We start from the raw sequence: 15538 nt of genomic DNA, 5'->3' as shown, positions 1-15538 counted from the left end.
TAAAGTGCGCGATGGGATTTCTAATATTACGCAACCTGTCTATTCGGCCAGGTGCACCCCACGCAGGCGCACTTGTATGCTGATGACGTCAGGCTCCTGTTCGCGGAAGTGGTGACCGTGTTAGGAGGAGGAGGGGGAGGAGGAAAGGAAGGGGGAGGGGCGGGGGCAAGGGAAGGAAAGCGAGAGGAAAGAAGAAGAACGAGAAGAAGAAGCCACTTCTCTTATGAACTTATTAAAAAGTTGCAGGACTTTCTAACCTTCCACCTATTGTCCCGTTTCATGATACTTGACGTGAGTGCGGCGGCGGAAGTTCTGCGGGCAGGACGAGGCAGAAGGAGGAAGAGTGCTGGTGAGTTCAAAGTTGACCACTTCTCTCTCTCTTTTTCTCTCTCTCTCTCTCCCTCTTGTACTCTTTCTGGACTCGGAATGTACCACGATTGGTGTTCATGTCCACACACTTGAGTTAGTTCCCCTCCGTGTGTTCCAGTAATGGCCACCTGAACGCCGTGAATGTGACTCACGCGAGCTAAATGTTGAACTTTGGAGGTGTCAACATAGTTGATGTGAAGGCTGAAGCCACACGTTATGCTGTCACTCCGGACAAAGAAGCCTTAACTAAATAAACGGAGTGGCATCAGCTTTCCATTTTTGCATGAAAGAAAATCACAACATCGTTGGAAAAATAACTTGCAGGCAGAAATGCATTAGTTCAATCTGATCTTTGCTTTATCTGTCATCGCAGAATTTGTGAAATATTGGTAAAAACATTTTTTTTAATTCAAGATTAGTAGCTGTTTACCACATAAATTGTGTTCGTCCTTTATAAATAATAATAATAACAGAAGGATGCTGATATTATAAGCCTGCACACGACTCATTCTTATAAAAATGTTTCGATACTACGACACAGATACCACTTTGCAGAATTTGTGAAATATTGGTAAAAACATTTTTTTTAATTCAAGATTAGTAGCTGTTTACCACATAAATTGTGTTCGTCCTTTATAAATAATAATAATAACAGAAGGATGCTGATATTATAAGCCTGCACACGACTCATTCTTATAAAAATGTTTCGATACTACGACACAGATACCACTTTGCAGAATTTGTGAAATATTGGTAAAAAATTGTTTTTTTAATTCAAGATTAGTAGCTGTTTACCACATAATTGTGTTCGTCCTTTATAAATAATAATAATAACAGAAGGATGCTGATATTATAAGCCTGCACACGACTCATTCTTATAAAAATGTATCGATACTACGACACAGATTACATTTTGCAGCCTGACCTACAGATAGTTTTTGATAACATGTCATGATCAGTCAAGTTTTTATTTTCAACCATAAGGCATTTCAAGGAACTTGAAGACACAGTTCAACAAAAATAAATCTTGGTAACCTCAAATACTGGTTTGAGTTCAGGCTGCAATCTTGAAAAAGAGGAACCAACATGTCACCACTCTAAATCCGTTTTTTCCGTATGAATAACAATTTGGTTTAATTGATGCTATCAGGCAGGCGTTGGCCAGTAACGCATGAGGATGTTTTCATACATTTATAAGGGCGGAACATGTCTTGTTATTGATTTGCATGACATCACCATCCCCAGGGAACTATTGTTTTGACCCTGCCTGAAGATCATTTTGACATTCTCAAAGAATGCCCATGTATAAATAAGTTAACATTGGAATTTGTGACTTTGGACAACTAGGAAAAGATGCTTTGGTTTCCTCCCACATTCCAAAGGCAAGCATAATAGGTTAACTGACGACTAAATTGTTCAAGGGTGTTAATGTGAAGTCAAATGTGTACACAAACCCGCGGCTACGGTTCACCACTCTCGTAACCATGGAGACTAAAGCAAGTTGACCACAAAGAGGTGAAGGAACGTTGATTATAGAAAGCGATGATTGAAGCTACTGAAGGCAGCACGCCGGGGGGCTCTTATCAGGGTCAGCCACACCGCTGGCTGACGTGATATTCTATACGGTCAAGCTGATGAAACGGAGAGGGCGATCCAAAGAAACGGCCGATTGGCACGTGTCAAGAGTCAGACAAACAACGCGTAGACGACCAAAAACGACAAACAGCAATCTCGGGGGCACTCCTACACCGAAACGGGCTCAATCCCCAAAATCCACTCGATTAAAATTGGACCTGTCCAATCGAGCATCAATCAAAGCGTGAAGATTTCCGTCCCGGACTGACGGGACGATGTGACGTTTGAGATGGTTTCTGCTTCCTTTTTTTGGCAGCTGGTGCGAGCGCGGCGCTATCGATTGAAAACAGCGGCGACTTACTTGCCATAAACTCGAGGGAGGCGTCAACAGGATGTAATAGAATTTGATGTATTTGTCTGTCAGCGTGGGTGTGTTGTGGCCACGGAATGGAAGTTTGTTTTCAAGGTCGGAGCATGTCGCCGTCTGTCTCTACCTCAAACACTGCGCCGCAGCTGCGTCGCTGTCTGCGTGTTATTTTTATTATTTTGAATTAGATGCAGATGATAGCAGAAAATATCAACTGTTGCAGGGTTGAACTCTGACCATGGTGAATTATTTATTATACTCTAAAAGGCCATTTTAATGAAGTCAAATGTCAACATTAATTGTCATTCGTCAGATTGTTGTTTTTTTTCCTCTGAATGGAGACTTGGTAGGAAATTGACTTTATTGACCTTTGTTGTTAACATGATGATAATACCTCCAACTGTAATTTCCAGTGAGACTTAAAAAAATAAATTCAAAGTCGAGAAATAAATAGTGTCGATGAGAGAATGTGGCTTTACAATGGAACGGTTCGAAAGACAAACACACTTGAGCAGGAGTGAAGAAGTGCTTCCTGTTGCTTGCTTGTTTTGCAACCTCTGCATTGTTCGACACCTTTTCGGCTCAGGACACGAGCACCTTAAATGGTGACGTTGCTCAAAATGACTAGAATACCGTCAAATCATTTATTTATTTTTGAAATTATTATTAATAATATTATTATTCATTCCAATTTTAAACATTTTCAAAATGGGTACCTTTTTGGACTAAATGCATGACAAGAAAGATGTGATGAAAGAAGTTTGTAAAAAATAAAAAAAAAAAGCATAATTTTTGTCATCTAGATTTTTTTCTTCAGAAATCATAAATATTTGCGGCATATTCATGTCTAACCACTGGCGCTTCTAATGGAGGAAGTCGGTTGCCTTGTTGAGGTCTATCATGAGTAAAATGCTTACTTGGTGTTTTGATTCATCGCAACTTTAGTTCTCTTTCGAGGTTTGAAATTGGTATTTAATTGGCAAATTGGTGGTTTTTGACTTGATCCAGGACGTCCGGTGTTTCGGGAAGCACGAGGGGGACGATGTAAGAAGAGAGAGGCAGGAAGGGAATGATGGAAGCAGATAGAGATGCGGGAGTGCGGTGGGGGGCAAACCCAAAATAGCCGGCTCACATGTTTGTTTGCAGCGTGCGTCGTGAGACACTCAGACGGCCCTCTCGCTGAATCGCTGGCTGCCTAATCCAATCTTCTCTCTCTTTATCACAATTTTACTCAAATCAAACGAAAAACAATTATTTTCTAGGAAAAACAAAGAGTACCCACTTGTTGCGATGATAGGAAAAAAGAAATCTGAAATTGCAATTAAGCCTATTAAACGGTTACATTTCATGGGAAAGATACAAATTCAATTTTGAGGCCAACACTGATTCTGTGAATAAAATTCCGACAATCGATTAATTTGATTAGTGCTGAAAATACCTCATTCTTTTGGCCACTTCAAACGTACAAAAAGATGAATGACAGGCAGAACATGATTTTTTTTGTTTACAATGCTTTTTTCGATACTATTTAACTTTCAAATTTAAGGGGGGGGAAATGGGCGGGGCTAAAAGGGCGCCAGGCTCCTCCCCTCCTATATAACAATTTGAGCTGTCCTGTCATTTTGCGCACCGTCATTTGTACAAATATTTTTGTTTATTTAATTGCTAGTAACATCACATATATAAAGCGGATCAGCAGATCGTGTTTCGTCCGAGAATGTTGAAGTGTTTGATGCCAGGCTGACTCGCTGCAGCTGCCCGCTTGGGGAGCCACCATGTCGTCCGTCGGGCGTGCCGAAACACAAGCATCCTACACATGCGCTCCTTTCAGTTAATTCCCGTCATACCAAAGCCCGTGTTCCGACACGCTCGTCGGATTATTGCCTCTCCGTCTCGCTCTTGGGCTTCCTCTGGCTTTCTAACTCTTCTCCGCGCATGATTGGGCAGCAATGCATGCTGGGAGGCGGCAAGCCGCACGTGGGCCGGCAACAGACGCGGCGGCGCATGCGCTGTGGCGGGTTGTCGCTTTGGATCTTTGTCTTGTGCTCATGTGCGCTTTGGTGTTTTTAGGGTGACAGACTCTCAGGCAGCCCGATGGAATATGTGGTAAGATACACACAATCGCAAACACAAAGGGGCACTGTGGCAAAAAAAACAAAAAATTAAAAATAATAAACAAGGCTTGGCATAACATGCCATTGGCAAATATTTAACAGAACTGACATCAACTATTAAGGGCCACACTGAAAACTTCCATGAGAAGATTATCTATTTATTATATGACTTAATAGAACTTTCTTTTTTATTAAGTTAAAATGGAATTTTTTTTTTAGTTATTATCAGATGACAATAAAAAAAAAATTCCCCCCCTGAAATATTTTTAAATGCATAATTTGTAGTAACTTGCCAAAATTTCTTTGCTCAAAATGAACCGACTTAAATCATACAGTACTCCTTTTGTGCACCTCTGACGTGCATGTTCGTCAAAGGCAGCGAATGTTTTAAGAGTTTAAGTGAACCCTCCTGCTATTAATCACTTTCAAATATGACAAATGAATCTAATAAAGGGGCTGCTTGATGAAAGCAGAAGAATCGAATTAGCCTTGTAGATTGCGTCAAGGCAGCCAGGAATCGGATGATTTAAGCGATTACCCTTCATTTTCATGACTCACTTTTTAATATCTAATTACACTGAAATATAAAATGATGGCTATGCCTGACCTTTTATTTTATGACTAAATTTAAAATGAAGCATTTGCATCCATTAAGCGCTCCTCTATGACTTCAGTGTTGGCTTTTGTCAAGCCTCAGCCACAGTGTCTCAAATGTGTTTCAGCGTTAAAAGGTATGGTGGGCTCTTTGCACTTGGAACTTCCCCAATCACATTCAAATGTGCCTGGAAAAATGATCTGACGGTAAAGTTCCAGGACTGATGTCACAGAACATTTCGACAGTAATCCTCCCAAGTTGTCAATTTGCTTCACTTTGATGACGCCAGGAACTGACAGATGCTCAAGGCAGATGCGTTGCCATGGTGACGTAAGTCACATCTTGTCCCATTCATCTCTTCTCAGGTTCTTCTCATATGATGATCACCTTAACCTTAAACAAACTCCAGTCCTGGAACTTTCCTGACACTCGGAGAATCCTGTAGCTAGACATCACGCTGGTTATGTAGCGCTACTGCAGCGCCCGTCGTGTCATTTGAGGACTCGCGCGGATCGCTTTGGGTGACTTCCTCTGCATTCCGCAACGTTGCTTGCTCACGCTTCGACAGCAATCTCTCCCTGACGCTCTCCTGAGATAGCGCTAACGCACAGTGTGGCTAGCTTACGTAGCAAACGAGCGACCGTCTCCATCCTGTCTCGCTGTCTTTCACTCTCATCTTCTCGGGTTACTAAACACGAGTAGAGGAGGAGCTTTGGACAGTCCAAACACACACACACACTCATCCCAGCCTTTGTTTCCTTACTTATTCCACATCTCCATCTCCCCGCGGAGAGCTAATGTGCGGCGGGAGCATCCTGCTGGGCATACACATGTACACAGCTAAACGGAGGTTGCGGGAGACGGGGGAGGGAGGGGGAGGAAACAGGATGAGAGGAAAGGAGGGGATGTGTGTTACACAAAGAGAGAGAGAGAGAGTGATGCAAAGGGCGAGAATAGGAGGCAGCGTCACCCGCCTAGACAGGAGGGAGGGGGAGGACAGACGGGAGTGGAAGTGGAAGGGGGGGAGACGAGAGGAGGAGAGGAGCACAATGAAGTAGTGCCATTGTCCGCCCTGGCAGCGTTGCCATTCCACCATCTGCCCGGAGTGAGGGGGGGAGAGAAGAGGAGAGGAGAGGACAGTCCAACCTAGAGGAGGACAAGAGGAAAGATGGAGACGCGCAGCCGACGGTGACTTTGTGAATTAATCGAGCGAAAGAGTTTTTTTTTTTTTGAAAGGACCAACCAGGATGAGCGGCTAACATTTCTGTCACGTGACTGCGGACCACAGTTTGTTTTGTAAAGTATTTGTACAGAAATTCTTTTAAGCGGTACTTTTTCATGTTGATGTTCTAGTCGTTCACAATTTTTAAAAATTCAGGTTGTTTTTATGCAAGTTTTCCAAATATTGTTGTTTGACTTGTTTGTATTTACTCGGACTCGCCAGACATGTCCTAGTTGGAGCCGGTCGGCCGGTCGCATGCCGCCGCCAACTCGGCGTGTTAACATTGATCGGCTTTTATGGCTGACGCGACAGCGCTCCAACTTTGATCATTTCTTGAAAGCTATTGATCTTTCCGTGGGAGTTTTGGTCCTCCTGTTTTGGTGAGCTAAATAATTATGTCAACGTTGTGATTAGCCCCTGTGGCTTTTTTTTTTTTTCTGCCGTTGTCAGGACTTACTCAGCAAACCTTCTCAACAGGCATCTCTTTTAATCGTCTGTTGCCATGGCGATGAGCCGCAGACGGAGCGAAATGTAAAGTTTTTTTTTTTATTTCTTGTTTCAAACTGGTGCTTTTTCATTCACTTAAGATGATGCAGTACATTTGAATTTATCATCGTGTCATTTTTTTTTTTTGAAGATTCCCTCCAAACGTCGACCGGCTTTTGTTTTCACGCTCGAGACGCTCAGCCCCGTCTGCGCTCGACAGTCTCGGAGAATCTAGGTTGTTTCAGGTCACCTGCCCCCCCCCCCTCCCCTCCCCATTCTGCGTTCACCCTATGGTGAGTCGCAGCCGCTTCTTTTGTCCCCATCTCACCTTAGTCAGCTGCAACCGAACGAAATCCCCATCAGTCAAACGTTTGGAGGAACGACGGGATTAATTTGATTAACAAACTCATCCCGTGAGGACATTTTGACAAGCATGGCCGCCTGGCCTTGACACGGCTAATTAATGCTTATTAGAATGTTCAGGTTCTACTGTCAACGTGCAGATGATTCACCTCACCTGACCCGTCTGGTTCGGTTCATTATTTGTGGCACTTTCTTCTTCAGCCCATGTATTGATGACTCAGGATTTCATCTCCTCTGACGTCACTTGACCTAACATCACTCTTTGAATAGTTCGCTCGTGCTAGTTCAAAGAAGCAGGTTGAAGATTTTGTAATTTGTTTTTTTTATTATATTTGACTGTTTTGCTTTGCCGATTGGTTCTCCACGGCCCTGAGTGACTTTTCCAGCCATACTTCTCGGGAAAAAAAAAAAAAAGATCTCGCACAGCTCCCCGTCCAGATGGACGATTAGCGAGCTTTGCTAGACAAGCCCTCTGTGGTGCTAGACCGATGGTGGGCGACTTTCGGTTGCCGCAATCTGTCGCGTGGGACTTCAAGTGTCTCTTTTTTTTTGTCTTTACTTCACATCAATATTGGTGCCAAACCAGGTCCGGGTTTTATCTAAGATGTGCCGATCTCCTCGGAGGGAGTAAAGGTCGAGAGATTATGACCGGTGCCTGAACCAACGCTGAGGCGGGCGGAGGTGTTGACTGTTTTTTTTCTTTGCGGAACTTGCTAGACTGTTGTTTGCCTTTAAGGTTGGACTACGCAGATATAAGGCGAGTGCACTAAATCTGTTGGGGTCGTCTAGATCTGGAAAAGCTTTAGATGATCAAAGTCCAATTCAGATCTTCTCAGGTAACAGCAGAGTGGGAGTTTAATTGCGTATTCCAAATCAGGTCTCATCATCGCGAAGAGTGTTACATCACCGCCGTGCTACGTCGGACACATTTCAAAATGGTGCTCTGGAGGTGACCAATTTCAAACCACGACGGCCTCACTTCTTTTTAGCCATATCAGGAACTTCAGTCAGGAACGGGCCGGTGCTATAACTTTTTTCTTTATTTCTGAGCGCGTCTAGCCGTCCCGTCCGTCGAGGCGACGAGAGGAACCGGCGGTTAACCCTTTCTAAACAAGAGGCGGTGTTAAACGGGACAGTCTGGAGAACGGGCAAGCAGCCGCGGGAGGGGGCGGGGGGGAGATCATCTGGAAGAGGCGAGAGGAAGTGGTGGCGCGCGAGAGGGCGGAGGCGCTGGAGAGGCAGAGGCTGGCTGACTACATTGTGTGGAGGAAGAGAGAGGACTTCCAGGAGAGGCGAGGAGAGAGGGAGAAGAGAGACGCCAGTGGCGAGAGAGGGAAGGAAGCAGCGCCAGAAGTCATCTGGAAGAAACGGGAGGAAGACAACGCGTTGCTTAGGGAGCCAGCTAGGGCTAGTCAGGGCGGACATCAAATCGTTTGGAGGAAGAAGGAGAGGGACTAGAAGATTTTAGCCTTCCCGCTTCTACTGGACGATATTTGTGAGCTTGCTTTCTCGCCGTTGGCTAATTGAGGTGGCTATCGGCCAATCGAATCGTTGTACGCGGCCCTCGCCTCGTTAGCGTGCTCAGCCCCCTCGCGACCCCACCGCCCTTCCCTGGCTGGCTGCTAATAGGGTTTTTATCGGACTGTCTCGCCAGACTACTTTGTCAGACACGCAGAAATACACACACACATATGCAAGTTGTTGAGGGACAATCGCTTGTTTTGATTTTTTTTTTTTTAATGATAGTTGGACTCAAAGATGGCCTGTTGGCTGGAGCAAGATATTTTTTTTTTTTGGAGTCATGAGCTGATCACACAATGAACTCTGTTCTGAGAAGTGAACTGATGTCAACATGTCACGCGTCGAGACGCTCCAAAGTCTCCATCCGCACGCAGCCATAATCGGGAACGTCGCTCTTTTCCACACTACGCTCATTGTGGATGAAGCCATTTTTAAAGCGCTCCACTTTGGGCGACCCGCTAACGAGTGGGAGGCTGACGATTGGACAGATGGATGGCGCTCTTGCTCTGAGGGAGACCGGCTGCGCGTCCTCAAGAGAGACACTCTGAAACAAAAAAGACCTTGATACAAACCACAAGCGTGGACTCGTACGGACATAAAAAAAAAAAAAACGCGCCGCCATGGAGCTCGTCCCCAAAACAAAGTACAGCCACTTTCGAAGCGAATCGCTCAGCTCCGCTGACGAGACCAACTCCAATCCGTCGCCCTTTCCTCCTTCAAGTCCCGCCACCCCGCTCACTCCATCACCTGGCTTACCTTCCTCTCTGTCCTCCTCTTCCCTCACCCCCATGTTGCCCCCTTCTTCTCCCCGGCCTCCCGAGAACAGCCCCACTACCCTCTGCTCCTTCTTCCCGAGAATGGGCTCCTTACGCCTGGGCGTCTCCGCCACTCTACTCAAGGCCTCCAACAGGCCACCACCGCAGCCTCGGCTCGCCGTGGAGTCCCCCGGGGACGACGGGAGCAGCTCCAGCTCCTCCCCTCCGCTACATCACCCGCTCCCCCCTTTAACCGCTCCCTCTCCCCCTCCCCGCCCCCCTCTACAGGACATGAACCGGCTGGGAGGCGGGGCCAGGAGGGCACGGGTCGAAGGCGCTCACCTGGGAGGAGATGAATGGACGCGGCATGGCTCCTTTGTCAATAAGCCCACCCGCGGGTGGCTGCACTCCGACAACGTGGTCAGCACCACGGGCGTCTCCTACTCCGTGCGGGTACGTGACAGGCGAATTAGTCAAAAACTGCTTAATTGTCCAACTATTGACACATTCCATTTTCCGTGCAGTACATGGGTTGCGTGGAGGTGCTCCAATCCATGCGGGCGCTGGACTTCAACACCAGAACTCAGGTCACCAGGTGAGGTCACATTTACTATTTTATTCATCGTGTGTCTGTTTTTCTGGTTAAAATGCGGCCAGACATATTTTTTTGTGTCCGTCCTTTTCCCCCTCTGTTGTCTGACTTTGTATTTGCATGGCATGTCTGCATGTCTGCTGCTTTTAAATTAGAATGTTGTGACATTCCGGTGGTTTCCTTCTGGTTTCCCGTCGCGGTGTTTGTGTCTATGGCGCCGAGCGAGCGCGTCTGGTGATTCGATTCCCGTGTCCAAGAAGGTGCTAACGCTACGCCGCATCATGCTCGCATGTTCTAAATCTTTCAGGGAGGCCATCTCGGTGGTTTGCGAGGCTGTACCCGGAGCCAAAGGAGCCCAGCGGAGAAGAAAGGTACACAATGTCTCCGTACGCACACACACACCCATATGGGACATTATTTATTTATAGCGCTTAAGTGGGCAGCAGTGGTAAAGGGTTGAGAGCTAGATTTAGCTTGATTGTCCACTCTGCGGTCAGTCAGTTTGGCCAATCGTACATATGTCTGGATTTCGGATGATTGTACACTGCTACTTGTCGGTAATTACCAATCGTGGGCTCTCGCTACAAGAGCGGCTGGAGGGGCGGAGTCAAAAGGTTAGACTCGATGTGAATTCCGATTTAGGGCAATGATTCATTCCGTGTGTGGCGAGCCTTTGGCTTGAGGCGTCATTTGTACCACTTTTGGGCTATTCAGCAAGATGAAGATAGCTAGCTAGTGAAGCTAGTGATGGCTAGCTAGCTCCATCACTAGCATCACTAGCTCCATCTAGCTAGCATCACGATGACGAGAGATGAGCACCGACAACAAGATGAAGCTAGCTAGCTAGTGATGGCTAGCTAGCTCCATCACTAGCATCATTAGCGCCATCTAGCTAGCATCACGACGACGAGAGATTAGCACCGACAGCCGGTGTGTGTGTTCGGTATTCTTGTCAAATTTAAAAACAGGTGGCTATATTCGCCGTTTGCCCAAGGAATGCTTCGTACGTAGCGGAGCGTAGCCGACGCAATTATAGGATTTATCTAACCCGAAAAGGTTCCTGTAATTATTGTAATCTCTGGTTATTCTAGCCAAGCATGCGAGTCCTATCCCAAGATTCTTTTTCGGAGCAGGCTGGCACAATAGTTCTGCTGTTCTCTGTATATGTGTGATGTTCTTGGCCTGGTCTTTTGTGGATCGTCCTGTTTGCTTCTCATGGGCCACAGTTGGCCTTGCGAAGCAGACAGGATCGCTTTCACAATTGCAGCTGTTCCCCCCCTCACACACACGTCACAAGCTCTTCCACACACACATAGCTCACGGGATTGAGTGTTTCTAGAAATGTTGAATTTCAGAAGTGTAAATCAAACTGCAGCCCTTTGAATTAATGAGCTCTTCAAAAGGTTGCTGACCCATCCTCGGTTTGTTTATTCCCGCTTTCTCTCCTTCACAGCCGTCCACACGCTGCCTCACGTCTATTCTGGGCAAGAGCAACCTGCAGTTTGCTGGCATGACAATCAGCCTCACCATCTCCACCAGCAGCCTCAACCTGCTGGCGGCCGACTGCAAACAGGTGGGAGCCCATCTCGGTTTGGAAGGCGGCGCCATAGCACACACTGCAGAAAACAAAACAAAAAAAGACACTTGATTGTGGAAAAAAAAATATTTTCAGTCAAAAAAAAAAAAAAAAGCCTCTTGATTTTGGGGGAAAAAAATATTTTCAGTCCAGTAAAAAAATAAACGGAGAAAAAAAAGCCATTCTGCTACATGTTAGCATCTGCTCTGCAAAATATACTCTTCAATTTTATTGCTCCTAGCCAAATAATTTCCGATGCTCCACTTTTCTGTTACAATTTAACGTAGTACAAGCGAACGCATACAGAGGGGGCTCGCCTCATTAGCTGTGTTTGCGAGAAACCGAGGCGCGCATAATGCCAATAAATGTTTAATAAATGCGGTTGTTGAAAGAGTAATTAAGCTGTAAGATCTTTTTCCTCCAAGTAGACTATCCTGCCTGCAGTTTATTCTTCTAAACGACCATTTCCGCTTCTACAAATTCCCACGGACAACTATTTTTGCCCAAATTAACCTCGTCAAATGTTAATGCTGTTATCGATCCGTCCGATTGCAAACCGTATCCCACGCGTTGCTCTTAGTTTTTTATTTGTCTCATCATCCACATGCTCATCTCCTGTTCCTCATATCATCTCATTCTCTCCCCCCCCCCCTCCCCCACAGATAATCGCCAATCATCACATGCAGTCCATCTCCTTCGCCTCTGGAGGAGACCCAGTGAGTCACCCGAGCCCCCTCTCTTTTTCCATCTTCCTCCAAATCCATCCATCCTTCCTTCCTGCTTCTTTCTGTCATCTTCTATTCCAATGATGACCACTCACCCCACTTGCCAGTCTCCTTCTCTTCCAAGCTTGATCTTATTATTAGCCCTGCTTATCTCTCCTTCAGCTCTGCGTTATGTTTTTTCCACTAACTCCTGTTACAACTCGAAAAGACCGCGGCTTGGCTTTTTCTTCCTGTCACAAACCTGCACTCTATTTCTTCTTCCTATATTGATCCCTCCTCCCCCTTGCCCGTCCCCTAAACATCTCACTCTTTGTCCCTCAGGACACGGCTGAGTACGTAGCATATGTGGCCAAAGACCCGGTCAACCAGAGAGGTGAGAAAAATCTGAAATGTTGTCATTCTGTCACTTGAAGTTTTTTCCCCGAATACAAGACACATTTGATCTTTGAAGGAGAACGCAATGACAAAAAAGGATTAGTCACCAATGTGTCAAATGGATGCACTATTATTTATATTATTTATATTTATTATGATTATATTTATTATTTAGATATTTATTATTATATTAATATAGATTTTTTTATTATTATCATTATTATAGATTATGTTTTTGCCTCAAGTATCGATGACTGGTATCGGCAGCGTCCATGAATACACAATATCTTAAAATAAGGCTTATATCATGGAATCGATTTAGAGGCCACTGTTGAGGAAAATATAATACAATCCACAAATGTCATCCTGCTCCTGTCTTGCAGCTTGTCACATTCTGGAATGCTCTGAGGGTTTAGCCCAGGAAGTCATCAGCACCATCGGCCAGGCCTTCGAACTGCGTTTCAAACAGTACTTAAAGAACCCGCCCAAACTGGTCGCGCCTCACGACAGGTACATCCATTGGACGGACGGGCGTTTGTGTACAATCTCATTTCACGGCTGTTCCGTGCTACAACAGAATGGCTCCGTTTGACGGCTCCGCATGGGAGGAAGAGGACGACGAAGCCGCTCTCCTGCCTGACGTCCCTTACTATAACAACTTCCCCGGTAAACAGCCTCCCCCTGGTGGTCTGGTTGATATGAGACCACGTCCGGGCGCCACGCTGGTGAGACACACAACATGCCAACATAAAAACACAGATCCTGCTTGTTGTGCGTGTAGGAGATAAGAGTCGATTGTAAAGCGACTGTTTAATATCAGCGGGACGCAATTGACTGTTTAATCCTTTTAACTGGCAGACATTGTGCGCATAGTACAATTTTTACATGTGTGTAAATCATTTCTGATGACTGTGTGTTTGCAGCCTTTTGGCCAGCCGGGTCAGAATGACATTCACAAGCAGCCTCTGCCGCCTCTGCCAGGTGAGCTCGGTTTTGCCCTCGAGGGAGCAGACGGCAAGCGCCGAGTGTTATCGTTCGGGCGCAGAATGAAGAGTGAAAGATTTGAATATGCCAACGTAACATAAATCCACCGCTTGCTTTTTAGTAGGTGCCAAGGAAGGAGGGCGAGAGATGTTTGATGACCCCTCTTACGTCAATGTGGATAAGCCCCGCCCACCAGTCGCCGCCAATGGGAACGCTCACAGGGATGCTTTTGACATGAGTGAGTTACGATGACTATTAATTTATGTAGTCAGATGCATTTTACTACTCTGAATTAACTGTGTGTGATGTAGTATTCAGAAATTTATTAATATTGTCTTTTTATTTTTCACAATTTAACTTCATTATTGTTTAATTTTGACCCAGAAAGGCCTCCTTAACTTATAACTGCATCATTTGTTCTCAAGAATGGACAAACATGAACTGGCAGCTGTAGTTACACTTTTACTTTGAGAATATAAAATGGGTTAATCAACTACTCATGCAATCAGAAGAGTGTGTGCTTTTCAAATTGACGTAGCTCTCCGCATATTGTGAATCATATCAGAAAATAACCATGAAATGGAGTCAAACCGTCTTGTCGTACTAATACAAGTGTAAATCCCTTTTTCTTGAAAAGAACCATTCGATGATGCCCTGGGGGGCTCCACGACAGCATCAGCGCTCCCTCTAGTGGAGCAGCTACAATGCGAGACCTGGTTCCATGGCAGCTTGAGTCGCAGGGAGGCGGAGAGGCTGCTGGCGCGCGACGGAGACTTTCTAGTGCGGGAGTCGGGAACCACGCCGGGGCAGTACGTGCTCACGGGACAGCAGGGCGGTCAACCCAAGCACCTGCTACTCGTCGACCCGGAGGGAGTGGTGAGTCGTGAGGTCACTATAAAAAAAGGCTTTAAGATTCCTGACTTTTTTTTATGTGCTCACAGGTCCGTACAAAAGACCATCGGTTCGAGAGCGTGAGTCACCTGATCAGCTACCACATGGACAACCGACTCCCCATTGTGTCGGCGGGAAGTGAAGTGTGTCTGCAACAGCCAGTGGAGCGCAGAGCCTGAAAAAAAAAAAAAAAAATGTGGCTCCACCAAATACAACCACGGGAATGCACACCAAAAAAAAAAAAAAAAAAGTGTGCAAAGTTTTGACATGCTGCTGTTGTGAACTAAACTGTGAACTGCAGTCCCAACGATCAGGCAAAGCGACCCTGAAGCACTGCTGCATCATGTCCACAGCCGACTGTGAAACAGGAAAGGAAATGCAATTTTAAAAAAAGAAAACAACCATCAGAAGGTCTTAATTTGTCATCACGCCCCAAAAAAAAAAAAAAAAAAAAAGGAACGTGGAAAATAGCAGCATGAATAGAACATGAGTTTGCATGCTTTCATCGTGAGTTCCACCTTTGGATGTGTTGCTGGGCAGAAAAACAAGCTTTTTATTATTATTTTTTATATATATATATATATATATGTAGAAACTCACCTTCAAGAGCAGCCTTGAAGACCCTAACCACTCCCTCCCTTTAATGACTGTTGAACTTGTGATGATGGAGGATTAAAAAAAAAAAAAAGCATGTATGCAAAACTGGGACCGGTATGCCAATGATCATCTTTTTTTTTTTTTTTTGGAACTTTTTTTTATAGATATTTTTTTTTACCATGACATCCTGGACTTCATAGGAGTGAGTACACACACCCGTCATGCCAAAGAACAGCACCGGGAGTCTAATTAGCAACAACAATGCATTTTGTTTTATTTTTAAATATTTTATATAGTATTCTTGAATGCATCAGCGGTGGAGAATTGTGCAATGATGTCACCAACCAGCACAATAATGAATGGAGATGTTTTGCAATGACTAGATACAAACCCACAGTGGAACCTCCAACAGCATGGTTGAGCGTTAAACC

At 45.3% G+C, this 15538-nt stretch overlaps 1 protein-coding gene across 5 annotated transcripts; it reads left to right on the top strand.

Moving 5' to 3' along the window:
• Positions 1–146: 146 nt before the first annotated feature.
• Positions 147–15198, top strand: shc1 (SHC (Src homology 2 domain containing) transforming protein 1). 5 transcript variants are annotated; one of them, XM_037274373.1, is made up of 14 exons: positions 159–349; positions 4382–4417; positions 9656–9820; positions 9892–9962; positions 10267–10330; positions 11413–11532; positions 12198–12251; positions 12582–12633; positions 13019–13145; positions 13213–13360; positions 13559–13616; positions 13741–13857; positions 14257–14495; positions 14561–15198. In XM_037274373.1, the coding sequence occupies exons 2-14, from the start codon at positions 4406–4408 to the stop codon at positions 14687–14689; spliced, it is 1356 nt and encodes a 451-aa protein (XP_037130268.1). In that variant the 5' UTR covers positions 159–349; positions 4382–4405; the 3' UTR covers positions 14690–15198. The 5 variants fall into 5 exon arrangements, with proteins under 5 accessions (XP_037130269.1, XP_037130268.1, XP_037130270.1 ...); XM_037274374.1 differs by lacking the exon at positions 4382–4417 and having other exon boundaries at positions 147–349; XM_037274375.1 differs by lacking the exon at positions 12198–12251.
• The last annotated feature ends 340 nt before the right edge of the window (positions 15199–15538 follow it).

The sequence above is a fragment of the Syngnathus acus genome, chromosome 16 (assembly GCF_901709675.1).
Source record: "Syngnathus acus chromosome 16, fSynAcu1.2, whole genome shotgun sequence".
Lineage (NCBI taxonomy): Eukaryota > Metazoa > Chordata > Actinopteri > Syngnathiformes > Syngnathidae > Syngnathus > Syngnathus acus.
This window is presented reverse-complemented; position numbering and strand designations above follow the sequence as displayed.

Excerpts from the sequence above, each read along its gene's own strand:
- shc1 (XM_037274371.1), top strand. The coding sequence starts at position 9,233 with ATGGAGCTCGTCCCCAAAACAAAGTACAGCCACTTTCGAAGCGAATCG. Across the intron at positions 12,252-12,581 it reads TCGCCTCTGGAGGAGACCCA|GACACGGCTGAGTACGTAGC; the intron begins GTGAGTCACCCG and ends TTTGTCCCTCAG. Across the intron at positions 12,634-13,018 it reads AGACCCGGTCAACCAGAGAG|CTTGTCACATTCTGGAATGC; the intron begins GTGAGAAAAATC and ends CCTGTCTTGCAG.